The sequence below is a fragment of the Bemisia tabaci genome, chromosome 10 (genome assembly GCF_918797505.1).
Source record: "Bemisia tabaci chromosome 10, PGI_BMITA_v3".
NCBI lineage: Eukaryota > Metazoa > Arthropoda > Insecta > Hemiptera > Aleyrodidae > Bemisia > Bemisia tabaci.
The window spans coordinates 37981826-38007365 of record NC_092802.1 but is presented as its reverse complement, the minus strand read 5'-3'; the positions used below and the strand labels follow the sequence as shown (position 1 = coordinate 38007365).

Here is a 25540-nt window from a genome sequence, read left to right as displayed (position 1 = left end):
ACAAAAATGACGATTCAAAATAATACCTTCGGAACTGACGACAAAAATGACGATTCATTCAACATTTTACATTTTTTCGGTATAGTTGGCGCATATTTCCCCGACTTCACAATCTATGGGGAACTGCGAGATTACACTCTGATCTCCGGATTCTCAAAAATTCCGTCTTTTTCCTGGCTTCCAGGTCACAACCCTGAATGGGACAAGATTTTGCAATTAGACCGCGTTTATACCAAAAAGGAATCAAGCCACTAAAAACTGGACAATTAGAGTTTCTACATGAGAACGTTCGTGCGGATTCCTTGGAAAATTTCAAAGAATATTAGTGTATTTTCGTGCTATGATGAAAATCGACTGAAATTTGCACAAAAATCCGCACAACTGTTTTCATGTTTAAAATTAAATTGCCCGATTAAATTTGGCAATGGCAGATGTGGTTTGGTTCCTTTTTGCTAAATGCGATCCCATTGGGAACTACCAAATTCTGACTTGTCGATGAAAACACTTATGCCCGAAGTACTACTAATACCCGAAGTTATACTAATTGTAGTTACGTTGTTCCTAAACTGAAAGAGAAATTGTAGTTCCTAAGTATAAAAAGCAGTCCAACGTTAGCTCAAAATTGAGAATGATTTTCGATGCTCACCACTAGATTGTATACAGATTTCTTTTCTTTATTCAACTGATGGGGTAGGTATCGGAGTGAGAGAGCTCTGGTTAGAGCTGGCACCCGTTTCTGCTCTTGACAAAGACGGCACATTTTGAAGCTGAGATCAGTGTAGAAAGTGGTAAGATGACGCTTACACGATTACTCTAAAAATCGAGTCAAGCGTGACTAAGCACATTGGAAGACGAAACTTCCAAATCTACACGAAAAACTTGAAAAACTCGCAGAACGGGAAGACTAGAGTAGAAAACACTCGAGATAACTGAATTATAGAGATAGAAAATCACGAAAAAGTTTCACAAACTGATGAAGTTTTCAGACTGTAGAAACAGCAGAAAAAACGCCGTGCTTAAAATACGAACTGAGCGCAAAAAACTGATTCCGAGAAAAATATATTCACAACGCGCAAGCTGCAAATTTTAGAAACTGAAATTTCTGGGCTAAAGTTAAGTTAAAAATTTTGGCAGAACAAAAAAAAACACTTTCAGACCAGAGAGACTTTATATTCGGAGAATCCGATCGGGCAGTCCGGAAAAAATTTCGAACAACAAAGATAATTTTTGAAAAAAACTTCAATAAACGGGGAGCAGCCGAACTTTGGGTAGAACACAAACTTTCGGCCCGAAAACACTTTTGAAGGCGAAAACTGTGAGAAGTCGGGATAGATTCTTACACAAAAATTTCCTCCCAAAAATGAGAAAAACTCAAAGATGAAGAGAACTTGCAAAATTTCAGGAAACCGCGAGTTGATCAGTCACCAAACTATGCTTCGAACACAAATTTTTGGCGAAAAAAAAACCACTTGGACGAAAACGAAAAACTCAACGAAAACTCTTCGACGGTGAAAAACGATTTCCGGAGAAAATGTCACACGAATTTTCGGCAAAATTCAAAAACTCGAAGAAACTGTTCAACGGAGAAAAACGATTTCCGAAGAAAATATCACGAATTTTTTTTTCAAAAACGCGAAATTTGACGGTACTTTCGATCGACGAGAAAATTCCTTCAGGAAACTACTCGAGCGCGGAGAAAACCGTCTTGGGGTATTTTTCTCGGAAAACTGTGGCTTTCCACTGGAATCCGGCCGGGAAATGCTCCGGGGTTTATAAAGAAAATCAGATCGGTCTAATTTCCATGAAAACTGCGTTAACCTTCCCCGGGAGAACTGCAGGAAGTCGTCGAAATCGAAACGGCGGCCCTCAAGGTGAACCGACTCGCGCTGACGGAAAACTAACCCGCGGATGGTAACTTTGTATACTCGGTCGGGGAGACAAAGACCAGAAAACAGGTACGACAACTAACAGCTTCCAGAGAGAGTTTCGGTGAAAAGACGTGGAAAACTTGCCGGCTAGGATGCCGGTTTTAGTACTCGTATAGTGGGTTTGTTGTAAACTTCAGCTAGAGGGAGTAGGAGTTATTTCACACAGAAATTTACTGGCTCAAAAATCACGATGAGTGCATCACACGGAGAAAAAAACATCGTGCGTGGGACCCGAAGCTTAGGTCGTGTGGATCTCTGAAGTTTTCAGATTGAGCATCTGAACACTTTAGGCCTAGCTATCGAGGTTCGGATCATACATCTGAAACTTCAGTTCTTACATCTGAAGTACCTCAGATGTGAGAACCGCAGTTTTTCGGATGTGAAAACCGAAGTACTTCAGATGTAAGGACTGAAGTTTCAGATGTGTGGTCCAAACCTCAGCAGCTGGACCTTAAGTGTTCAGATGCTCAATCTGAAAACTTCAGAGATCCATCCTAAACTTCGGGTCCCACGCACGAGATTTTTTTCTCCGTGCAGGAACTAGAATTTTTGGCTTTCCTAAAAACGCGCATGTGCGTAGGAAAGTTAACGGCACATAAGTCGCAGGCAAATAGTAAAATCAGGCATTTTGTCAAATATTCTAACTTAGATTGAAATTCTGATTCTTTTCCTAACTTCAGACAAAATAATTCATTGCTCCTGCAAGAAAAAATTATCAGTAAAAATTTGCACATACAATAGTATTTTAAACAATTTTTAGCTCCTTAATAGACACTGATCTTGAAATTTTTAACATGTCGTAAAATACCAAATTTTTGGAATTTCAAAATTTTAAAAATATGAGAAGCAATTGAAGAGGAAGGTACAAAAAGAGTACGTAGGTTTTATGAGTTATTTTTCCAAAAATGTAGTGAAACATCGTGAGCTCTTCGCCATAAATTCACAAAATTTTGTAGACCGTCAAAATTTGACTATCTGCCTAGGCATTTGACAAAATGCCTGATTTTACTATTTGCCTGCGACTTAAACGTAATTCCTAAATTGAGTCCGAATACTGCCATGGAGGAAGAACGCCGTATAGACATTCTGTAGTAACCAAGTTTTCCCGGAAAAAATATGTATGTTTGAGGAAAATAATGCATATTTCTCCTTGAAATTGCCAGATATTTTAGATATAATTGCGAACAGTATTGGTTTAACAATTTGAAGAAAAATCCGGTCGAATCCAGTCGAAAAAACAGCCAAGAGTTTTAACGAAAATTGCGGAGACATCTTGATACAAACGGAGGCCTGGAACAGTTGAACCCCGGTTGACATTTACAATATCCGTGCGAAATCAGCCACAACATCAATTCACTTGTAAAATTCACACGTGGAATGGTGATGCTGGAATTCGCAGGAAAAAAACCGAGTCACTGCAGTGCTTCTAAAAAAATCTAGAAGGCAGGGAGCAGCAACAGCAACACCCAGTCCGCGACCTGCAGACGATCAAAGGTCGGTCGCACAGTTGCGTCGCGTGCAGACTTGCGAAAATTCGGCGACCGAAATCGCCAGAGCTCAACGAGAAGTCAACAGTCTCAATTTGATGTATTTCTGCCAAACGGAACTAAGTGCATCAAGACATGAGCCCTGAGACCCATAAGAATACATGCGTAACAGGACTCACGTCGTAGTGCACATAGTTGCGTCTGGCAGAAATACGTCCGATTCGAACGGATCGCCGCTAAAAATAATCTGCAGGAACTACATACACGAGCCTCTCGTAGATGTTGCCGGTGGGTGCTGGTGCCAAACCGATGGAAAAACTTTTATTTTTTAACCGCGAGCTTTCAAGAACAGTGTTCGAAACTCACCTTCGAGTTTCAGGAGCCATGTGGCGCATCAAGCTCGAATTTTAGGGGCCAAATTCACTTTTTGCCAATTTATCGCAGCGCATTTAGTGAAAAATAAGACGCAAGATGTTTTAGTTACAGAACTAGTTGCTGTAACTTGGGGGAAATTTCGAAATTTTGTTGGTGTTTTTTTTTTTTTTTTTTTTTTTTTTTTTTGGGGGGGGGGGCAATTTTTAGGGGCCACGTTGGCGCAGGGCATTCAATTTTTAGACGCCATTTCTTGGGCGCATTTGGCGCGTTGGCGCCTGTAAGTTGTTTCAAACACTGTTTGAGAATACGAATGGGATGTAAGTTTGACTGCGTTTTGCAATGAGAAGGTACTATTTACGTAGTAACTAATAGATATAAAATGGTAATTCCTTATGGGAAAATGTAGTCTGATTGCTATCATGTAAAAAGTGTTACACACATAATTTGGATAGGAATTGCTGCAACAACTTCTTGACCACGCGACGGTGGCGGTGGGTGTTGGATTGCGGTTTTCCTCCAGCGCGTACATGAATGGGAAGGCCCCAAAATCTTATTTAGTAAATAAAAAAAAATAAAATAAAAGAAACCTTTTTTTAAAACATGAGAGGTATACGGCTCGCATCATAGTGTCGATCGCGTGTTTATTGCAAATTCGTGGCAAATCGCGATGGACGAGCAAGAAAAATTGAGAGAGAGAAAAAATCATCATTTGAAAATCTAGGGAAAAGAGATTACAAAAATTGGGAGGCAAATTTGTGAATTGGGGGATCGAAGAACATTCTGCATCCCTGAAAAAATATTGTGAGCTCAGCTCATTAGAGACACTTTCCCTTGCTTAATGAAATTCTCTCGCGCAAAGTCTTCATTAAGCTTTATTTCATTGATTTAAAGGAAATTGCTAATGACAAGATTGACCATTTGCACTTCTCCTTCAATTTCGCCGGATAGGCAACAAATATTCCTGAGAGCTCGAATAGTTGTATTCAAAAATCGTACATTTATATCGCTCCATATGTATACTTTGATTCAATAAAAAAGACAACGCAGGAACTAACTGAGACCTATTTTTCAAGGTAGCAATAAGTTCTGGGGCTCCCATTTCTCAAAGTTGCCAATTTTAAAAACGCATTTTCCCTTATTTTGAATGGATTAATTCCGTTCCTTTCTCTCAGTTTAAAGGAAGCCAACGGGCCGATTATAGAAATTAATAGACAAAGTTATAGACAAAGAAGACTAAATGAATATAAAGGGACCCCATTGGTAGAGGCGGGTGATTGCAATGGCCATAGGAGGTAGGTAATAGACTAACTAACGGCATCCCCTATAGAGTGTCCATCATTTTATCCTTTAGTCTATAAGAACCCCTCATTTCAACCAATAGGATCGCTCCTTACTCCCTATGTCTTCTTTGTCAATCGGTATGTCTATACATTTCAATAATCGGCCCGCTGGTGAGTTAGGTATATTTTTTGGGGACAGTCATGATGATATTCTCTTCCTTTTTAACTTTTACAGAAAATAACCTACTTTTTCTGGTATCAGGGACTTTATACAGAGATATAACCTCACACTCCGGGGTAAAGAGGGCCGACAATTTGGCTTGCGGTTCCCAAAATCATTCCTTTGCTCTCTGTTCGTGGCCGTGCGGGCCCATTCACCCGCAACAGCAATTACTCTTTTATCAAGTGTTGAATGTAATGAGCCAGACGATAACACTTCGCAGAACGATGGATGTGTTTTCCGCACAAACAATTTTATGTGCTTCGCGAATAGCTCCTAATCAACTACCTCTGCTCCGAGACTGATGTCTAAACACTTCGCAGGATAATGCCCTTACTGACGAAAGAAAAAAAGGGGGGAGGGATTAAAACCGAAGTAAGATTTCTGCTGCAGTTTCTACTTGAAAGCCTCCAGCCGTTGCGGCGCATTTTCTTATGAATTATTTTTTCGCGCGGTGTGCAATGTAGATGATCGTTGCTTACATGTTTTCCAGGATTACTTAAGACATTTCTGAACAAATAAGCTGGAGAAAAAAAACGAAAATCAAAAAGCCATTGGAGTACATTTTGTGACGAGGAACTACAATTTCTGGCTTAGTTTAGAAACAACATCAGTGTCATTAGTTTCCCTGTGCAGCTAAGTTTTTTTAAGGATGAGCTAGAAATTGCGGTTCCTTATTGCAAAATTAAGTCCAATTTTCCCTCGATTGGATTGCGTGAAAACGGCGGAGCATGAAAAGAGATCGTTGCAGATGCATGGACCTTGTCGATCATCATTTGGACGTATTTCTGTCAAACGGAACTATGTGCACTAATACATGAGCCCTGAGATCCATAAGAATATATGCTTAACAGGGATCACGTCATGATGCACATAGTTCCGTTTGACAGAAATATGTCCATTTATCAAAGATCCTACAAAGTATCTTTACTCTGTTGAAATCTATGAGGAAATTCGATGTGTGCGTCGCAGTCAGCAATCGCCGGCAATCAGTATGTATGTACTGAAAGTAAGAAATACCTCTCTTTTTGCTCCAGCTGAGGTTTGCAACAAATCCATGCGTCCTTAAGTTTTTTTCCTTATTAAATAATTGAATTACTTTTCAGATATTTCATGATTATTTCATTAGTTCCCTCTAGAGGGAATCTAACGGTTGGGCGGAGTTGCTATCTGGTTTGTTTACCTACGGCCAGTATAGCGAGGCGTGAATGATCGATTTTCGATACTTCCCCTTTGGATACTTTTGACGCTGAATTTGGCAGCTGAATGTGGTAGTCAACAGTCAGCGCTCAACAGCGGAAAGTTCACTAATTCGAATTATTTTTATCCAACTGTGTATCAAATCTATTCGATAAGTTCAGACAAATCCGACATTATTCAATGGTCGCTGAGAATCAGCATCGGGCCGATGACTTCCACATTCAGCGTGTGATTCCGGCATGTGCACGGCCGACCAATAGGATCGTTCCTTACTCCCTATGTCTTCACTGGAAAAAAAACCACTTTGGATCTAGGACTCTTGAAAACATTGACAAGAAAAAATACTCTTGATTCAATCGGATTTTTACTTGAATCAAAACGAATTCCGCTAGGCTTGGTTCTTAATTTACGCTAGATTCTGATTGAATCAAGCGTACTTTTTCTTGTCGACATTTTTAAGAGTCTGGACTCTAGATCCAATGTGTTTTTTTCCCCAGTGTTCTTTGTCTATCGCTTTGTCTATACAATTCAATAATCGGCCGGCTGGGCGTGAACCCGCTGAAACGGCGGCGGCAAGGCGCTTGGCCTGGAAACCGGGTTTCTCCGGTACGACCGCGACCGGTTGCGCAAGCGATGAGTGGAATGAGAGGTAAACGATTTTGAAATAAATCCCGGGCCGTTGCCAACGGAGCAATAAAAACACTCCATCTTCCAACGCGAGAACCGAAGACCCGACGGATTTTAAATTCAATCGTGACGACGGCGGCCTGGTGTCGTTTCTTAATTGTTGGCTCAAACGCACTCCGAGGAGCGGCCAAGCTAGGAAACAACCTCTCGGAGACTCTGCCGTCTTGGGGAAGAACGTCGTATGGGTCTTCAGCACTGGAAAAAAAAAAAAAAAAAAAAAAAAAAAAAAAAAAAAAAAAAAAAAAAAAAAAAAAAAAACACACATTGGATCTAGAGTCTAGACTCTTAAAAACATCGACAAGAAAAAATACTCTTGATTCAATCAGATTTAAGCTTAAATCAAGAACCAAGCGTCTTAATTTGAGCGGATTTCCTTTTGATTTAAGCTTAAATCTGATTGAATCAAGAGTCCTTTTTCTTGTCTATGTTTTCAAGAGTCTGGACTCTAAATCCAATGTGTTTTTTTTTCCGGTGTTCAGACGTAGACATATTTCCTCCGATAAAAGTCAAATTTACCGGGAAAATTGTGAATATTTTTTTCGAATTTTTCAGAATTTTTTTTTTCACAATTTGGATTGCATTTTGCAAGAAGGGTCCAAGAGCATTTCGATGTTGCCAGGATTGAGCAACTTACATTTTTTGCAACACAATTACTGAGATCATGCAAAAAATTAAAGGAGGAGTTGCGTTTTGGGCCTTTTCCGGCCCCACCTGGATTTTGCTAAATGTTTCATATTTTCAAAGTACTAGTTTTAGGTAGACTCTGTGCCAAATATTAGACCGAACGGAGCCCATGCAAGGGCGCAGCAGCGCCTCAAACCCAAAATCCTGGAATCGAAAAACAATTATTTTCGTCGACTTTTTCGACTGTTATCACTCTTCCAGCATATGATTCTTATGTTTTTTTTGCGTACTTTTCGTTTCTGGCCTTTTTAAAGGCCTCCGATAAATTTTAAGGGGCCTTATGGCCCATTGTTGCCATTTTTGGCCCATTTCTAGGGGTTTTTTCCATTTAACACATTCAAAACTCAACTTAATCCAAAAACTGTGTACATTTTTGAAAAGTACGTAAAAAAATGAATAAAACATGTTCAGTAAAATTTTTTCCTATGTTGCCAAATTTCCGAGAAAATTGGTCCCAAAGTGTCGAAAAACGGCAAAAAATCGATAAATCGCCGCGTCTAAGGTTCAAGAAAGTGGAGTACATTTTTCATACTGTACCAGATAACAGCTCTTATCCATCCATACAACATACTAAAATATCATAGTTGTACCTGGATTCCCACGATGTGAAAATTGACCGAGGTGCCGATTTTAGCGGCCTTTTTATACTTGAAGGCAGCTCTTTTGAATGTTTTTCGACCTTAGTCACCCTCTATGGGTGTGTACTATATGTATTTTTTCTACGTACTTTTCATATCTGGCCATAAAAATGGCTTCCTGTGAGTTTTAAAGGCCTAACGGTCCATTGTTGCCAATTTTCACCAATTTTTAGGGGTTTTTTCAAGTTTACGTGTGTGAAACTTAATTTAATCTAGAAACCGTGTACAATTTCGGAAAGAACGTAAAAAAAATACATGAAGTGTAATTTGTACCTTTTCCCTACGTTGCCAAATTTTCGAGAAAAATCGTCCTGAAGAGTCAAAAATGCCAAAAATTGGATTAATCATCACGTCGGAGGTTCCAGGAAGTGAATTTCGAGTTTTTTTTCACTACAAAATCGAAAATGGAAAATTGCAATGCATCTCAAGGAACATGTAATGGCGCAGATGAACGTGACAAAACGGGCCCTCAAGGTGCTTTTACTTTATTCTTCACTCCAGTTCACCTCTTTATTCCTGTAACCTCGAGATAATCCTTGGTTCTCAAGATGCTTGCTACAGGCCAAATATACCGAAGAACAGAAAATGCGTGGAGAAAGTGTCCCACGATCCACATGAATGTCATAATTCACTTCCTGGAACCTCCGACGTGATGATTAATCCAATTTTTGGCATTTTTGACGCTTCAGGACGATTTTTCTCGAAAATTTGGCAACGTAGGAAAAGGTACAAATTACACTTCATGTATTTTTTTACGTTCTTTCCGAAATTGTACACGGTTTCTAGATTAAATTAAGTTTCACACACGTAAACTTGAAAAAAACCCTAAAAATTGGTGAAAATTGGCAACAATGGACCGATAGGCCTTTTAAAACTCACAGGAAGCCATTTTTATGGCCAGATATGAAAAGTACGTAGAAAAATACATATAGTACACACCCATAGAGGGTGACTAAGGTCGAAAAACATTCAAAAGAGCTGCCTTCAAGTATAAAAAGGCCGCTAAAATCGGCACCTCGGTCAATTTTCACATCGTGGGAATCCAGGTACAACTATGATATTTTAGTATGTTGTATGGATGGATAAGAGCTGTTATCTGGTACAGTATGAAAAATGTACTCCACTTTCTTGAACCTTAGACGCGGCGATTTATCGATTTTTGCCGTTTTCGACACTTTGGGACCAATTTTCTCGGAAATTTGGCAACATAGGAAAAAATTTTTACTGAACATGTTTTATTCATTTTTTTACGTACTTTTCAAAAATGTACACAGTTTTTGGATTAAGTTGAGTTTTGAATGTGTTAAATGGAAAAAACCCCTAGAAATGGGCCAAAAATGGCAACAATGGGCCATAAGGCCCCTTAAAATTTATCGGAGGCCTTTAAAAAGGCCAGAAACGAAAAGTACGCAAAAAAATACATAAGAATCATATGCTGGAAGAGTGATAACAGTCGAAAAAGTCGACGAAAATAATTGTTTTTCGATTCCAGGATTTTGGGTTTGAGGCGCTGCTGCGCCCTTGCATGGGCTCCGTTCGGTCTAATATTTGGCACAGAGTCTACCTAAAACTAGTACTTTGAAAATATGAAACATTTAGCAAAATCCAGGTGGGGCCGGAAAAGGCCCAAAACGCAACTCCTCCTTTACAAAGGTAATTTTCCTCATGAATTTATTGTTTGTTGAGAGAAAAGATGAATCTACTTCAGATGATCAGTTTATATTTGCACGGTAAATAAAGTTGCAAAAGCTTAGCAACATTGGAATGCTCTTGGTTCCTTTTTGCAAAATGCAATCCATTTAATGTTTGAAAATTTCAAGGGAAAATATGCATAACTTTCCTCAAAAATGTATATTTTGTCGGGGAAAATTTGGCACCATTCGAATGTTCAAACGGCGTTCTTCCTTAGCACTGCCATCCTATGGAAGAACGCCGTATGCGCACCTTCGATAAAACACACAATTTGCTTATAGTTTTTCCAATTTTTCGGAGACTTTGAATCGCAATTAGATCCGTGGTATCGGAAAATTCCAAGAAAATACATTTTCAACTCTCCTCTGGAATAAACATTTTATCTCAAGAAATTTAGCACCATTCATTTCGAATCTCCATACGACGTTGCCAAATTTTCTTCGATAGAACACAAACCCCCTGGTAAACTTATGAATATTTTTCTTTCAATTTTTCAGAGAATATTCTTTGTATTTTGATCTAAAGCCCTGAAAATTTCAAGGAAAAATGTTTATTATTTTCCTCATAAATAAACATTTTAGGAAATTTGGCAACTCTCGAATGTCCATACGGCGTTCTTCCTTAGCACGGCAGTATTGTAGCCGTAGTCCTGAGGTCGCCACCGCCGTCCGAGCCACATCTGGACTGCATTTTGCAATAAGGTACTACTACTATTTCAGGCTCATCCATATAAGCACCTATCTGCATAGGGATACTAATGACACATCCGTTGTTTCTGCGGTGGGCAAGAAATCGTTGTTCCTTATTGCAAAATGTGGTCCATCTGCCCGGCATCGAATCCAATTCAAATAGTCTATCGTCGATATCGAGTATATCGCGTGCTTGACTATTAAAGCTTTGTAATGAGGAAAATCCAAGGCAAAACCGAGACGGTCGGATCCGCGATACTTTGACATTCAGCGCGCCGTCTACTCAAACATGGTTGAGCATTCATTGAAATGAGAAACAAATAAAAATGCAAATCTACCACTTGCTGAGAAAATTGTTGTGTATCGATACACCTTGAACCTTTCAGCAACTGATGGCTGCGATCAGTGTTGCTTGAATGGAACTCTGGCAATTGGCAGATCCAGCAAATTGGCAACACTGTCTTGTCTCCATTTAAACATATGGAAATGTATCGATTCTTGGAGGGGCCAGGTGCTCCGACAGGAATCGATTTTTTAGCATAAGTTTAAATGGCGAGAATCCGGTGTTGCCGAATTGCTGGATCCGCATCTAACTAGCATGCGTCGCGGATTTACAATGGAGATGTTGCATGTGTGAGGAATTTGTGATTTGACAATTGATTCTTAAGTAAAAGTTCGCAAGAAACACGATGGTGCCACTGATTTTCCCTGAAATCATCTCCCAAGCTCAAAAAAAGCTCTCAAGTTGAGGCCAAAATGGAGGGGATATCCCACGCTATCCTGAGAGTCCACCTCTACATCAAGACAAACTCTCCATGCGAAGATAGGGAGCGAATACATTAGCAGGGTTGCCGTGTTTTCAGTTTTAGAGTCCCCATATAAAGTGGCGGCCCTGTCAGTGTATGTAATCTCTGTAGAGAGAATTGGCAGTTTCGGTCAATTTTTAACCGAAATAATTTCCCGCACTGAAAGATGCGATCCGAAAATGATTTGGCCGTGTAGTTTCCTATCTCGTGAGTTCGTAACTGGATTCGGCATGCACCTTGAACTATGTACGGACGCATTATTTTCACGACTCATGTTAATCTGGACTGCATTTTGCAATTTGGAACAATAAATTCTGGTCCGGTAAAAAAAAAAAAAAAAAAAGAAAAAAAAAAGAGAAAAAAAAAAAAAAAAAAAAAAAAAAAAAAAACAAAACGTATGTGCCATTAGTTTCCCTGTGCACATAAGTGTTTTTTCAGATGAGCCAGAATATATACTTCCGAATTGCAAAATGCAGTCCATCTGGGAATCATGAGTGCATCGAGGCTTAAATGGACTGCATTTTGCAATTTAGAACTATAAATTCTGGTTCGATTTACAAACAACGCATGTGCTATTAGTTTCCCTATGCACATACGTGGTTTTTCAGATGAGCCAGAATTTAAAGTTCCAAATTGCAAAATGCAGTCCAAATGTAGAGGCTTTGTTTATGCCCTCTCGCTCAGTGGCGAGGCGTGAATGATCGATCATCGATAATTCTCCACTTGAAGCTATAGTAAAGAATCGACAGTTAAGGTGTTCGTTGCGAACACTCCGTTCATCGATCCTTTCCCATAGATTTATATGACAGATCAATCGATATATCGCAAAGCACGCCACGCCCCTGTTCTTGCTCTCCTTTGTCCTGAGAGTGGCAAAGAAATCAACTGCAACAAACGAAAACCTGTTTTTATACGATTTAATTAGTGTGCACCGCATTCGTGCGTCTACTTGGAAAAGCCACAAATGAGGTACATAAAACGGATTGCATAGATTTAATTATTTCAGATTGAATAAAATCGACACTGAGCGTGCGTGGCTTCTCAGACGGTAAATAAATAATGTTGAAGAAATTCCCGGTAGGTCCTCAGAAAATTGGCGGAGAAAGTTTATTTTATAATGGGGAGGCAAGCTTTTAAATAATGCACGTGTTCAATGTTAAAAGTATTTGTATAGGTGCTAAAAAATAAAAATGTAAAACGTAAAAATGCACTGAATCTCCAAAACCTCCATATCCTCATATTCAGTTCATTGGGTAGTTTCTATTTAAACACGAAATTCGTCTTTGAGACACCTGCAAATTCTCTATTCCCGAAACAAAGGGCGACTTTTTGAGCGGCTTCAGCTGGTTTTGACTGCTTATCACCGACGTTCCTTTAAAATCTCACGGATCCGCCCTAGTTTCACTGGAGCTTCCGGAAAGCTGGCCGCATGGACGGACATAGAGCAGACCACTTGTTGACGTTGTCTTCTGTCTGTATGGGACTTCCGGAGTGGTGGCGCTGGCGCGTTGAGCCAAGGTTAAGGCGGGTCACCGCGCGGATATCAGTATATCACCCGTTTGAGATCACGTCTCCTACGATATGAACGTACTTCTGTCAAACGGAACTATGTGCATTACGACGTGAGCCCTGTTATGCATATATTCTTATGAGTCTCAGGGCTCATGTCTTAATACACATAGTTCCGTTTGACAGAAATACGTCCATATATCAGTCCGGTCCGTCTCCGTAGAAATAAATAAACTATCGCGTGCATCACGTACGAACACACTCGTTAGTAACTTCCCTGTTGCCGCACTTTTCCGGCGCTTGGGACTAAAACTGAATTAAGTGTTTAGACAATTTTTTTTTGGTTCAAATTATATCTGTCAAGTAAATCAATTTTTTTTTGCGAGGTGAAACAATTTTTGTTTTCGATTCACGTAAAGTTTTTTTGTGATTTTGAAAAGTGTAATTCTGTCGTCGATGACAGTTCAATTCGATTTTCATTTCCAAAATTTCAATTTTATTCCCTTTGAACGAATTTTCTGAGCTAAACAATGATTAATTTGAATTACTTCGAAAAATTTTATTTAAAACGTATTTTTTTTTTAAAAAAAAATTTAGATCAAAAAGATTTTTTTTAAAAATATTTTTATCGATTTTTTTCAACGAAAATGAAGATGAATACTTGATTAACCACTAAGAAATATCGAGCGATAACTGCTGATACACTGGTTTCATTTCAAATTTTTATTGGATCCGCTTTCGGCCGGAAAATGGAAGAGAAACTTTAAACTTAGCAAAATTAACTCAATAATAATTGGACGTATTTCTGTCAAACGGAACTATGCGCAATATGACATGAGCCCTGTTATGCATGTATTCTTATGGGTCTCAGGGCTCATGTCTTAATGCACACAGTTCCGTTTGATAGAAATACGTCCAATTATTGAGAAAAATTAATCAGAAGTTCGGCAAGCTGGAGGATGTGACACGCGTTGAGACCAGTCGTAGTTTTATGGATTCCGAGCACGGCGTCAGTAGTTTTTTAGGTTCTTGCAAGTTTCCTTCCTTGCAGCAGCTTTGTTCTCGCTCGATGGAAAATAAAAGTTACTTCATGGCGGCCGTTGAAATCGAAATGGAGGCTTGTGTGGAGATCGAGATACTCCCTTTACGCCTGAGAGGAGCGAAGATTAAAGAGACGAGACAGTGAACAGTTAATTTTTGAAGTGTTATCATAACGATTGTTCTTTCTCGATTGATTTTTTTCTAATCTTTCTTGCTAGCTCTTGCCTTACGTTCCTATTGAATCAATGCATTTAACTGATTGTAATTGTTGAGCCACTAGGCTGTAATTTCCCCGTGAATCATATCGGCAATCTTCAGTTCAAGTTTATCTCGAGACCAGCAATCAATTACAAGCGTGAATTTGCACTTTATGAATGGGCGCGAGATTGCCCGCTTTGTGAGTAGTGTTTTTTCTGACTGACCAATGACCATTCAGTCCGATTGATTCATTAATCAGTAAAGACTCACGGTTCATCTCGGTTATTTTTCAATTTGCAAGGTCAGGCTTGAGAACTCCGTACTCTCCTTGCAAAAATGTTCTATGTCTTTCGAACGGCAATATATTCTTTAATATTGCGTGTATACTACCACAAAAAACGGGTCCTGGTAGATATTTTACGGAGAATACGATAGATGCATTGAACATATTCGAATTCGATTCATTAGTAAGAGAATAGAACTTTGTATAGGTCAGGTCACAATTTCAACAAATCCAAAATTGAATTTTCTTCAAAAGCTGAAATTTCTTGCAATTGCATGTGCAATGAAGCGATGTTATGTGGATTACATTTTGTAATATGGAACCACTATTTCTGGCTAATTTTAGAAACAACATAAATATGCCATTGATTTCCTTATGCAAATACGTACTTTTATGGAATAGCGAGAAATAGTGGTTCCTTATTGCAACATGCAATCCATGTGATGTTTTGGCTGGAGAAAAAAATGTCACAGGGTGTCTACTAGAATTTCATTTTGGATATTTCTGATATTTTCCTGATTTTTCTTGATATTTAAAATGAAATTTCCTAATTTTTTAGCACGAATAAATGGACACTCGTTTGAACTCACAAACCAACATATTTAATGAATTGAATCAAATCTAAATTTTCTGGCTTTTACCTGACTTATCACGGCTAGACAAAATTACTTGACTTTCCAAGATATTTCTAGGCATTTAAGGAACTTGTTAGTCTCCTAAAACGTTGCTTCATAATCTATTGTGCGGATATTCTCATGATCTACTGTGCGGCGGATAGTATCTTACTCTATTGTGACGGATATTATTGTAATCTACTGTGGCGGACATTCTCATGATCTACTGTGGCGGATCAGGGTGACTATTAAAACAGGCTGGCCAAAAATGAGTACTTTCACAGTACTTTTCCCGTAATTCCCAAGAAATCCAGTACCTCCTCAACAGAAAAATTCAGTACTTTTTGAATACCTCCAATTGACGAAATTCGAAAAAGTTCAAAATTTGAACTTCTGGCTTAAAGTGCGACAAAAATGACAAGAAATGAAAAAAATTCTGGACCTTCTTGCAGAATTTCCGCACTTTTTCAGTATTTCCGGACCGCCCTTAAAAATCAGTACTATTTCCGGACTTTCCGAAAATTCTAGACTTACAGACACCCTGCGGATATTCCAATAAACTATTGTGGCGGATACACGGAAAAAAAAGAATTGCTGATTCAGCAATTCAATTGCTAAAAACAGTGAGTGCAATGTTTCAACGCAGATTTTACAACAAAAAAATGCTACTTTAACCACCCCGTGGTTAAATTAGTTTACAATGTGGTTAAAGTAGCATTTTTTTTGTTTTAAAATCTGCGTTGAAACATTGCACTCACTGTTTTTAGCAATTGAATTGCTGAATCAGCAATTCTTTTTTTCCCATGTATTCTCATAATCTGCTAAGGCAGATATCCTCTGTTCGACGAGACCCAAACCCATGGAAAACTGATGGTTGCGACTTACTTTGAATCTGGCGAGCCTCTTCTTCCAGGAGCGGACGCCGGAGGACCAGACGAGGTTGAGAACCTCGCGGTCGAAGTTGACGTCCCACCCCTCGTGGGTGATGGCGAAGGAGAACGCGACCGCAGAATGCGCTTCTGCCATCCTCGGCGAGGGCTAAACCACTCACTCGGATACCCTCAACCGCTCATAAACACAGGATAACTCTGCAACAACAACAACAACAACAAAAATCAATCGGTGAGTTTACGTCAGAAAGAGATGCACCATCATCGGGTGAATCCTTGGTTGATCTTATCGACACTTTTAACATGGAAAAGAGAGTTTGGTTCTCGCTGCTAGGCTGATTTTTGAAATTTATACGAGGAGGACATAGGGAGCAGGGAGCAATCCTCTCAGTTGAAATGGGTGGTTCCTATAGACTAAGGGAGAAAATGACGGACTAACAGGTATAGGGTCTCTCGTGGGTTGCCGTTAGTGTCTATTGCCTACACTGGAAAAAAAACACATTGGATCTGGAGTCCAGACTCTTGAAAACATTGACAAGAAAAAATACTCTTGATTCAATCAGATTTAAGCTAAAATCAAGAACCCAGCCTCTTAATTTGAGCGGAATTCCTTTTTTTGATTTAGGCTTGATTAGGCTCAAATTAAGAGGCTGGGTTTTTGATTTTAGCTTAAATCTGATTGAATCAGGAGTATTTTTTCTTGTCAATGTTTTCAAGAGTCTGGTCTCTAGATCCAATGTGTTTTTTTTTCCAGGGTATCTACTTCGTCCATTGCAACCACCCGCTTCCACCAACAGGTCCATACCCTTCTTGTCTTCTATGTCTAGACAAAGAAGACCAATTTTAACGATCTAGCTGCAGGAATGCCTATTCACTGGGAGAGAAAATTTCCTAACTTTTTCAGGCATTCTCTGATAAAATTCCCTGATTTTTTAGAGTGACAATTAGCAAAAGAAAATGAAAAATTAGTTTCGGCAGTGATTTAACTACAAATACCAGACACATGTAAACCTTTTTTCTTCAGACATTATATCATTTAAAGGAACTAAAATTACAATGCCGCATTGAAAAGCGTTCCTCTTTAGCAGAAACGCACCGTGGCGCATTTGAGGAAAAAATGAGTTGGGAGCAGTATTTAATCATCAATTATAGTCGTGAATTTTCTCGAGGATTTGAGTAAATATCATGGTCATGTAGGCAAATAAAATAGCATTATCTGCACCTAGAAATAGTCTGCATCCGACGTTCGCGATTTTCTCGGATCCTAGAGGCTCCATAAAAGGCCCAAGATGGCTGAGCCAATCGAGAGTGCAACCTTCAATGACTATGTTCCGTCTTTCAAGGTACTTCAAGAAGGGTCTTCTACGTGGTCACAAATTGCTTCCTCTGTAGCAAGAAGCACGATAAACCCACGGTACCAATGCTGGTGGAGTTAAGAGTACTAGTTACGCTGCTTGTTGTGCTCAAGTGTCTTTCGAAAACAGAAGAAAAAGTGCACGCAGTATCTGCATGCACTTTTTTACTTTAAGAGGGCTTGATGAAAGCACGTGAAAACTTTCTTCACCTCGTCTTTTCAAGCCGAAGCTAGTATACAGATTCGAGAAGTAATGTCTCAAGAGCTTCACCATACCATGCAAAAATACACTACGTTATCACTAAAACAAACCTATCGTTTCCTCAAACGATTTATTGTCAAAACACTTGAAAGTTTTAAGCCGGGAAACGGTGTAGACGATAAGGCTGAAAAAATGAGGCAATAAGCTATTCCTGTGAAGCTAATATTCAATAATCGTTCTTCCTACCTAAATGGAATACAGCTATGCTGGATGAGTTTGTATGTAAAAATCAATTCGGCTTGAAAAATAATTGATGTCGAGATTTGAATCAAAGATCCGCGCCTTGGAAGTTTTGAAGTGCCGGAGATCAGGCCGGCCCCTTCAAAAGTAAGTTGAGCGTTACATCGTCTGATTGTCTGATTTATTGCATATTTGACTTTTTTACTCACAGCTATGTCACCGCACACGCTCTTTCAACAACGCTTCTCTCAAATGAATGATGCCCACTTCTTTTAAGAGGTTGAAGTTCCGGAAATGGGAATTATTACGGAATCTTTTGATCAAATGGACGTATTTCTATCAAATGGAACTATGTGCATTAAGACATGAGCCCTGAGACCCATAAGAATACATGCATAACAAGGCTCACGTCATAATGCACCTAGTTCCGTTCGACAGAAATACGTCCAAAAAAATGGCAGCACTGGGGGGCGACGATTTTCGAGGCAAAAAGGGGTCACGGTCAAGGTGCATCCTCTCGGTCCCTAATTGGGCTATCGAGAAGGGCATGGGCGAATCACGGATTGCAGCAGGCAGGCGTCGCGACGCCATCGCTCACGTCGTTGGACGGAAGGAAGGGGGGGAGACGTGACGTCACGCGAAAAGTGAGAGTAGCGGCCCGGTCGCGGGGCGGGAGTCCGGGCGAACGCAAACCGCGGAGCGATCGCGGAATGGAATGGAACGGGGCCATAAATAGGCTAACGTCCCCGCCACCACCGCCGCACAGTGGATCGAGTGAATTAGAGAGGTCGGACATGAAATTTTTGACTAAAACTGCAAATTTTGATGTTTATTTCGTCACATTTTTAATTTCAAGGGGTGCTTCAAGGAGAAAATTTTCCGAGAAAACCGATTTAGCCACTTAAAGAACCTTAAAAGTTTTGTAAAAATGGAGTTATAAGCGTTTAAAGTTTCCAAATCTTGTCCGGCCTTTCCTTTAGACACGATCCACTGTGCGGCGCACAGTGGATCGAGTCGATAGGAGAGGTCGGACAAACTTTGGAAACTTTGAACGCTTTGAACTCCGTTTATACGAAACTTTGAGGTTCTCAAAGTGGCTCTATCAGTTTCCTCGTGGAATTTTCCTCTAGAAGCACCCCTTGAAAATTAAAATGTGATGAAAAAAACATCGAAATTTGAGGTTTTAGTCGAAAATTTCAAGTCCGACCTTTCTGACTGGCTCGATCCACTGCGCGCCGCGCCGCGACGCCGACGACGTCGACCGACGCGCGTCCGAGACGTCGCAGCTCCACTCCTGACACACAAATTCGTCCACGGCAGCCCTCGCTTTTTCGCTGCTCCGCCCGAACCGAAACGCCGGACATCTTGACCCGAGCGAGAATGCAATCAATTCATTCGTTTGTTTTCAGACTGTTTTCCGGACAAAATGGGTCAGTTACGCTGGCAGGGTGTCTGCCAGTTATGCAAAACCAAAATTGGGGACTTTCGGGGACTTTTAGGGAAGTTTTCCAAGAAGATCGGGGACTTTTTTCCCGAAATTGCTTGCGATCCCGCTAAAATCAGTGGCGAAGCCGTTATTATAAAAAAACATAATTGGGGACTTTCAGGGACTTTAAGGGGAGTTTTTTCAAGAAAATCGTGAACTTGAAACGAAAAAAGAAATTGCTGATTTAACAATTTTGTATAAAAAAAGTGACTGAAAAAAGTGTTGTTTCAATTTAGATTTTACCAAAAAAAAATGCTAAAACCGCCTCCGAAAAGGAAATGGCCTTCCACTATTGTAAAATGTACATTAGAAACATGTCAGTCACTTTTTTTAACCACAAAATTGTTAAATCAGCAATCCATTTTTTTCGGTGTAATAATTTGAAACATAATCTGGTCTATGAATGTTTAAAGAGAGCTGCAGCTGCTGCTCTATACTCTAATAAATAATTTTCTGTGCAACAAGTTCTAACTTCAGATACAAAGAGGATGAAGATTGCGCACTTGGCTCTTTAAAGCTGGAACATTCATGCTTCATAACCATAGATCCAGCATGCAACTATTTGAACTCTCAGGAGGGTATTTTGCCTAATCGAAAAACTGAAGGCGCGAAAGATACGAAGAGGATGAAAATTGCGCACTTGGCTCTTTAAAGCTGGAACATTCATGCTTCATAACCATAGATCCAGCATGCAACTATTTGAACACTTAGGAGGGTGTTTTGCCTAATCGAAGAACTGAAGGCGCGAATCTCTGCGCGGAATCTCTCGCGTTCAGAAGTTAATAATTGTGTCTGAGTGGATATTTCCAGTTTTTAGCGCGAAGGGTCCGGAAAACACGCGAAAACTGAATACAAAGATATTAGTTTGGTGAGTACCATCGCATTCTGTAGGTAGAATCTCCGGACCAAACGCGTTTAGTCGTTTCAAGCGCGACTATCTCCAAGGTCTCGCAGGTTTTCAAGCAGTTTGAAAGGAAAAAGAGTATCGTGCGTATGCGCCGACGAGTAAATGGATAAAAAATTGTCGACTGGTTTATTACCTACTTCTGGGCGTACCTTTCCACGAGAGGAATATTGAAAGTTTTTCAATAAGTGTTGCCCCATGAGGAAAACTGTTGCCACATGAGGAAAACTGAAAATTTCCAAGCTTTGAATTTTTACTTCAGCCTTGAAGCTCACGTGGGAACAGCGTTGCAATTTTTCATGAAAAATAAAATGTTGAAATTGTAGGTGAAATATTTCATGAAATTTCAGAAAAATATGAAAAATACTGAAAAATATCTGTCGAAATTAAATGCAACATTAAATGAAGGGCGACTGGTTTTTGCTTTATTGTGTTTTCTAGTGCGTGTTGCATACCTATTCCTTGAAAATATTTTTCATATTTTTCACAAATTCGTGAGATTTCATGAATTATTTCACGGAAATTTTCCATATTTCATATTTTTCATTTCACTCGCGTAACCCTGTATGGGCCACGAAAAAAAACCCGACTTGGTGCGGATTCTGGCCTTCGGACCTGAGTCTGATCCTCCATTTCGTACCCAAGAATTTTTGTTCTCGCCGAAACACAAATGGATTGCATTTTGCAAGAAGGAACCAGGAGCATTGCGATGTTGCGAAGATTGTGCAACTGGCACTTCATCCATTGCAATTTAACTATTAAAATCCTTAAAAAATGTGAAATTTACATGGTAATTTTTGTTCTAAATTTACAATTTTTAGCACGTAAAGTAGAAACTGTTACTAGATAATCAGGTTTTTCTTCCAAGATAAAAGAAGCTGCACAATCTTAGCAACATTGCAACGCTCCTGGTTCCTTTTTGCAAAATTCCATCCAAATGTTTTTGTAAAACAGTCATCATTGACAAAATATCGAAAAACCTCTGAATTTCGGGAGTAGCCCGATTTTGGCCTTTATCGATACCCCTCCTTTCACACATCCATTCAATTTCCAAGAACAGATCGATTCTGAAAAAATGAGCTGAAGCCGCAAATCCATTTGAGCGGAGGCATTAAAAGCGGGTGACGACCTTGCTCCTGGTGCTATCATCTGATTGGAGTCCCGCTGACCCCCTCGGTGATCGCGCACACGCACTGGTGACCCGGTTCAGCGCCGCGAGATAATTACCTGTATTATCGCCCAACGACTGTTATTACGACAAATTAATTCCCTCTCGGAACGGCAAGGATGCCCAATACGCCGCATTGCGCTGCACGAGTACAATTACGACATTTTTTAAGGCAGAAACCACGTATCAGCTTTGAAATGCTGCTCAGATTGTGCGAATTGATATGTATTTTCCGTTGAGAAAAACTGATAAAGAACATTCGCTATCAATTAACACATCAAAATTATGTTTGGATTATAGAAAAATGTTCAAGGTGAAGATAATTTTCCTTTTTGTAGAATGCAATTTTTTGCATTGAAGGAGAGATTTGATAATGAAAAAGTTACTCTGGTAAAAATTGGCGGTAGAATCTGTGTTCCAAAATACCATAGACCTAAAGCCGGCTGTACAATTTCTTATAGCCTTTTAGAGCCGATGGCGATTAAGCAACAGCCAGACGATAAAGTTTATGCTAAACGTTACAAAATACGGATACTAGGACTTAGTTAGTTTTCGGACTACCGCTCTCTTTTTGTATCTTGATTTATTTTGCGAGGAAAGCTCCGTACTTTTGAAAGATGCCTGTCATTCTTAATAAGTTGGAGCGCCTTCAATTTCTTATGATACTGTGCAATACCGCTGGTGTGAAATAGTTGCTTCAGACGCCGTGGCACGCTTAAATATTGCGCAATGCGAGAAGTATCCCTGTTAGGTTTGTAGGCGCCAGTGCGTCGCCGCTCCGCTTAGTGTTAGGCTCCAATATTTAATCTCGGCGGAGTCAGCGTTTTTCAACTCATGATTTTGAAATGTTTGAACACTCTGTAATTCTGTACGGATTATTTTCTTTTAATTGATGAAAAAAAATATGTTTTAAAGGAAAATATGAATAATCTGTGTACAAACGGAAAAAAAGTTGGGTAGCGTTTACCATACTCTCAGGTTAAAAAACGGAACAACCAGACAGTATGGTAACTTCCACCAAAACTAATGTCATAGTAAGGAAAAATCTTGTTACTTCCACGATAATTTTGATGAAAGTTACCATACTCTGTGGTCGTGCCGTTTATTGACCAGAATATGGTATATGCTACCAAATTTTTTTTTCCGTGAGCACACCGAACAGACAAATATACTGCCGTGCTAAGGAAGAACGCCGTATGAACATTCGAGAGTTGCCAAATTCCCTTCGATAAAATGTTCATTTTTGAGGAAAGTTAAGAATATTTTCCTTTAAATTTTCAGGAACTTTCGGCGAAATCGCAGGCAAAAGTATAGGAGAAATTGGAAAGGAAATATTCATAAGTTAACCAGAAAATTTGTGTTTTATCAAAGAAAATTTGGCAACGTCTGAAGGTTCATACGGCGTTTTTCCTCAGCACGGCAGCATAAAAGTCAATCATTTTCATGGAAAAAAGGGTAAAAATTGAGTGAATTTCGAGGTAAACATTTTAAAATGACCTCCATCATTTACTTGCAAATGAAGCACCAAGTCGAGCGATCTGAATAGCCTCGCGAGGCTGATACGTCGTTTCTGCAAACAATGGTTCAATCTATGGCGACTAAACGAGATTACACGCACGAACGAAGCAGCGCATGCGTGGACGATTATCCGATGACACGAAGCGTGGTCGTCATTACCGAGATTATGAGAGGTCTCGATTATTTTTCAATGTTATAATTCAGCGATGGAAATGCTTTAATGGACCAGTGGACAAGGTACGAATTTAAGCAATCTGATACATGTTTCTTAGCCAGAATTTCACGTAGAACTTAATTAGCGCAACGAATATTACTGATACTAACTCCTAACGAAGATATCAACAATTTTATTTCACATTGGTTACGAGGAATTTGAACTGCCCGCTCACAAGAAACTCAAAGCTCTACGAGAGTCAAATCGAGCACTACAACGGTTTCAGCAAGCTTCTCAAACAAGCCATGTTAATTTCCCACCGTGTTAACTATAAGCAATTTGCTATAGCTGAGCCAAAGCGTTAAAATTGAGGTTGCCAGATTTTTATATCGCAGAGACTGTCATGATAAACGCTTAGCGCGCGATGTGAATCACGTAGAGCATTGAGTTTTCATGAGCGGGGTGGTTTGAATGCACGCATCAAGAATTATCGAATATCTTCGTAAGGAGTTGATTTCGGTAATTTTCGTTGTGCGCATCGTATTTTCCGTGAAATTTTGGTTAAGAAACATATATCAGAATGCTGAAATTCGTACCTTGTCTAATGGTCCATTCAGACGATTTGTTTTGATGCTAAAGCTTGGACCTACGCGTTGCAAAATTTTGAGAATTTAAAATATTAGAAGCAATCTTAATTCAGGTCTGGAGGTTTTAAAAGTTCTAAAAAGTAAATCGCTTTTTCGCGAAGCAGCGAAAAGCCATCACACACGGTGAAAAAAACTTCCTGCGTGGGACCCGAAGTTGAGGTCATATGGATCTTTGAAGTTTTCGGATCATGTTTCTAAAAACTTGAGGTCCAGCTGCCGAAGTTCGGGTCATACATCTGAGGTACTTCGATGTATACCGAAGGGTTCGGGTCACATATCTGAAGTACTCCGGTACAAACCAAAGTTCCTCGATGTCTGACCCGAACTTCGGCAGCTCGACCTCAAGTTTTCGGCTGCGTGATCAGAAAACTTCAGAGATCCATGTGACCTCAACTTCGGGTCCCATGCACGAAGTTTCTTTCTCCGTGCAGGAAAAAAGCAAAGCCTCACGTTTGCCCTGATACGTGGCTCATGAGATAGGGCATTTTAAGCACCCTTATGAATAAAATTTCAAAAGAAAAATTCTTTGTTTTCCTTCAATGGACCACTAGACAAGGTACGAATTTAAGCATTCTGATACATGATTCTTAACTAGAATTTCACGTAGAATACGATTCGCGCAACGAAAATTACTGAAACCAACTCCTGACGGAGATATTAACATTTTTATTTCACATTGGTTACGAGGAATTTGAACTGCCCGCTCACAAGAAACTCAAAGCTCTACGTGAGTCAAATCGCGCACTATAACGATTTCAGCAAGCTTCTCAATCGAGCGATGTTCATCTCCCACCATGTGTTTTTCAAACTATCAGTAATTTGCTATAGCTTAACCAAAGTGTCAAGATTGATGGTAGTCAGATTTTTTTATCGCAGATACTTTCACGATAACGTTAAGCGCGCGATGTGAATCACGTAGAGCATTGAGTTTTCATGAGCGGTTGGTTTCAATTCACGCACCAAGAATCATTAAATATCTTCGGAAGGAGTTGATTTCGGTAATTTTCGTCGTGCGCATCGTGTTTTACGTAAAATTTTGGTGAAGAAACATGTATCAGAAAGCTGAAATTCGTACCTTGTCTAGTGGTCTATTGTCAGTGGGATGATTATTGATCTTGATAGACGAAGCGATAGACAGAGAGGACAAAGAGAAAAGAAGCGATCCTAGTGGTAAAAGCAGGTGGCTGCGATACAGGCGAAGGAGGTAAGTACTGCCGTGCAAAAGAGAAACGCCGTATAAGCCTTCAGGTGTTGCCAAATTGCCATCAGTAAAATACGAATTTTCAAGGAAACTGTCGGATATTTTTCTTTAACATTTTTAGACACTTCAATCTAAAATATCCGAAAATTTCAAAAAAAAAAAAAAAAAAAAATTAGCATAACTTTCCTCACAATACATGTTTGATCCGGAGAAATTTGGCAACTCTTGAATGTTCATACGGCGTTCTTTCTTAGCATGGCACAGTAATAGACAAACTAAACGACAATCCACAACTTGTGGACCACAAGGGACCCTACCCGTTAGTCCATCATGCTCAGTCTCAGTCTTTATGAACCACTCGTTTTTAACAAATGGGATCTCTCCATTTTTTAAAAGGTCTTTTATGTCAATGGCTTCGTTTATCAGTCACAAAAACCAGCGCACA

At 39.6% G+C, this 25540-nt stretch overlaps 1 protein-coding gene across 4 annotated transcripts in view; it reads right to left on the bottom strand.

Annotated features, from left to right (window-relative positions):
• whd (carnitine O-palmitoyltransferase whd) overlaps positions 1-25540 on the bottom strand; it is a 113178-nt gene that overhangs the window by 41050 nt on the left and 46588 nt on the right. For 3 of the 4 annotated variants that reach the window (XM_019056545.2, XM_072305382.1, XM_019056544.2), the window contains one exon: positions 16217-16419. In XM_019056545.2, the coding sequence (XP_018912090.2) occupies positions 16217-16357 (141 nt within the window). In that variant the 5' untranslated portion in view covers positions 16358-16419. Of the gene's footprint in view, positions 1-646; positions 1082-16216; positions 16420-25540 lie in introns of those variants that run through there. The other variant, XM_019056547.2, reaches the window with a different exon arrangement.